This window comes from Cyprinodon variegatus, unplaced genomic scaffold (assembly GCF_000732505.1).
Source record: "Cyprinodon variegatus isolate N-32 unplaced genomic scaffold, C_variegatus-1.0 Scaffold899, whole genome shotgun sequence".
NCBI lineage: Eukaryota > Metazoa > Chordata > Actinopteri > Cyprinodontiformes > Cyprinodontidae > Cyprinodon > Cyprinodon variegatus.
The window spans coordinates 232546-235524 of record NW_015151352.1 but is presented as its reverse complement, the minus strand read 5'-3'; the positions used below and the strand labels follow the sequence as shown (position 1 = coordinate 235524).

Genomic DNA, 2979 nt, shown 5'->3' with positions numbered 1-2979 from the left:
TCTATACCCTACACAGACTAATGAAATACTATCTATAAAATTATCTATGTAAACAAACCTCATCACTTGAGAAGGTAGGTGATGCGGACGTCGTGGAAGACATTTTGTCCCGTAACGCTCGCCGTACTGTTGGGGGGGAGATGTTCATGTTGCTGCAGTCTGCAGTCTGGACGTTAGATGTCGCTAAAAATTACACACTGTAGCTTTAAATGAAGTCATTTAAGAGAAACGCTTTTATGTTCAGAAAAGCTCTACTTGAGATATAGATAGAACAAATCTACAGACCTCCAGCGGCTCTAGGTGAAGCAGGTCTACAGACCTCCACCGGCTCTAGATGAAGCAGGTCTACAGACCTCCACCGGCTCTAGATGAAGCAGGTCTACAGACCTCCAACGGCTCTAGATGAAGCAGGTCTACAGACTTCCAGCAACTCGAGATGAAGCAGGTCTACAGACCTCCAGTGTTTTTTTTGCTGCTCTTAGTTGATGTTTTATCAAATGTTTAGAATCTTTATTGTCAGTTATCAGATAATTCAGATTTGATCATGAATTAATAATGGGTTTATCAGGATTAAAGACGCTCATCAGTCCAGGCCCGATGGGACGCAGGTAGAAAGAAGTCTTTCTGTGTGGCTGTGAAGGAGCAGCTGGTCGGTTGTTTGATGTTCAGTAACCTTTGACCTGCTGGAACGGAGCGGCGCCCACAGTTCCTGCTGATGAGCCTTCCTGTTGGTTTCCATCTGAAAACCAGAGATGCTCTCAGACCATCTGGTCCCTGAACGTCTCTCTCTGAAGGTCTTCCACCTAAAGGAGGCTCAGTGGACAAAGCGGGACACGCTTGTCCCTCAGCTGGCCTTGGATCGTCTCTGTGCTTCACCCAGAGGAGGGCTCTGTTTCTGCCTGTGACCCAGCCTGAGGTGATCAGCTGGTACCGTGCTTCAACATGTGCTGGATAGACTGGCTGGTTTTGGTGCAGAGCCTGGAATGAAACCCTTTTGTCCTCTACTGCTACAAAACCAAGCTTGGTTTGTAAGGAGACTTAGAGGAGAATCACTGCTCTGATATGAACCGTTGATCATGTGATCTCCTGCAGCATTCTGTGACGTACCTAAAGACGGCTGCTTTGTCTACAAACGCTGAACTGGGAGCTTCTTCCAGTCTTCTTAATCTGCCTTCTGTGTGTCTGATTCCTCCTGCAGGTCCAGGACCATCAGCTCCTTATGGCTGTTTATGATGAGAACATCCTGAAGAATCCGTTCTACCTGGCCTTGGAGAAGCAGAGACCTGACCTCTGCAGGAATGTGGCAGACTTCCACGGCATCGTGAGTCACGTTTGCTTGCCAATGTTCTGTGTCCGTATTAGGCCAGGCGTACACTGTGCGATTTTCGGGACGATTTTCCAGTCATGGACAGTCTTTCGATCGGGCCGACTTTCAGCCTGATGATGCGTGGTGTAGTGTACGGGGGGGTAACGAGGGGCGATCAGCCTCTAACGACCACCTCTCCATCAGGGGAGGAAGCAGGTCGAGAGAAAATCACTCACTGGCCAAACAAGGATTCCTCTTCCTTTTCTTAGAGGAAAACCCAGAAGCATGGCGGGGGTGCAATGAGTGAAATGGAGTTCTTTTTGTCAAATTGACAGACTGTAGTAGCTACGTTTGCTCAGCCATGTCTTTGTCCAAATACGTCGTCTCCTTTTCTTTTTAGGGCTTTCAGCATAAAATTGCCCAAATTACCAAGGCAGCGCGTTTCACTCTAGTAGGCTTCATATTCCTCTGCTACTAGTTTGGCTTCTGGATAGACGAGTCAGAGTAGCGCCATCTCACTGCGGCGCTGGTTTTTAGACGTACAGTGTGAGCAGGTAGATGGCATCAGAGCGCCATGCTGCACATAGATTGTGAGCTGTGAACTCACACTGTACGACTAATAAATGAATGAGATGAATCAAACTTTCTTTGCTCCTTGTTTCCCTGTTTAGTAAAATAGTCTTTAATGTCAGTCCGCCTCCCCAGCAAAGTAAAACTATGCTGTTTCAGCTCAGAGTTAATGTATTTTATAGAACAATCATCTTAAAGTGCTTCACATGAGATAAACGCCTCCAGTTGTGATGGTAGCTTACAGTGATGGTCATAGTTCACGTATGTGGAGAGCTTCCTCTGACCAGTTAATCGAACCCTTTCTCTGTCCCACATGGAAACCCTGCAGGTTCTGGTTCCGTGTTGTGGAAGTTTGGCCGCCAGCAGCTACTCAGACTCTCACTTTGACAGCTACGTCTTGCAGCCTGTGGAGGACGGATACAAGACTGTGAACGGAAAGGTTTGGTTTTCCTTTATTTTGGGTTCATCTCTATCACATTCTATGACATATGTCAGCACAAGAACCAAAGTATGAAGATGAGAATGTGTGGGACTATTCACATTTTGAACAAAGCCAATAGCGTCATAAGCCCCATTTCCAGCACCCTCTGAAAACCGATCCGTGCCGAGGTTGGATCATTTAACCTTGCCGAGCTTGGTTCCTTACAACCATTTACACACAACGTCAGCACGGTTCCTCGCCTCCTAGTGGCGATCTACGGTACTACTGCTCCAGAGGGAAACAAACAAACTAACATGGCGGCGCCCATAACTTTCAGGAAATTTTATTTTAGTATCATTGTGATATTTCGTAGCTTACAGAGAGTCAGGCGAAGAAGGCAGCCTTTGGTGAATTTACTCGACAGAGTCAGCTTTTGGGAAGTGGATACAACAAACAATAGTCTAATCAGGGCTTCCAGATGCAGGAAACAACAACAGACATTGAGGTTCATCGTAGGGAAGCTAGGATTTTTAGGAATGTCTGAAATTTCCCGATTACAGAGGCTGCTCATGAGAACCGAGCCAGAACTGAACCGCATCGAGCCCTACTGATGAACTAGTATCAGTTTAGCGCGGTTCGGTTGGGTCTGGCGCGGTCCGTCACGCGGTCAGTTGTGCCTGCC

General features: G+C 47.1%; 1 protein-coding gene across 1 annotated transcript in view; it reads left to right on the top strand.

The window, feature by feature from the left end:
• Positions 1–2979, top strand: part of ankrd27 (ankyrin repeat domain 27) — a 35677-nt gene that overhangs the window by 2701 nt on the left and 29997 nt on the right. Inside the window, exons 2-3 of the mRNA XM_015397957.1 lie at positions 1199–1321; positions 2205–2315. Coding sequence (XP_015253443.1) covers positions 1220–1321; positions 2205–2315 — 213 coding nt within the window. The 5' untranslated portion in view covers positions 1199–1219. The remainder of the gene's footprint in view (positions 1–1198; positions 1322–2204; positions 2316–2979) is intronic.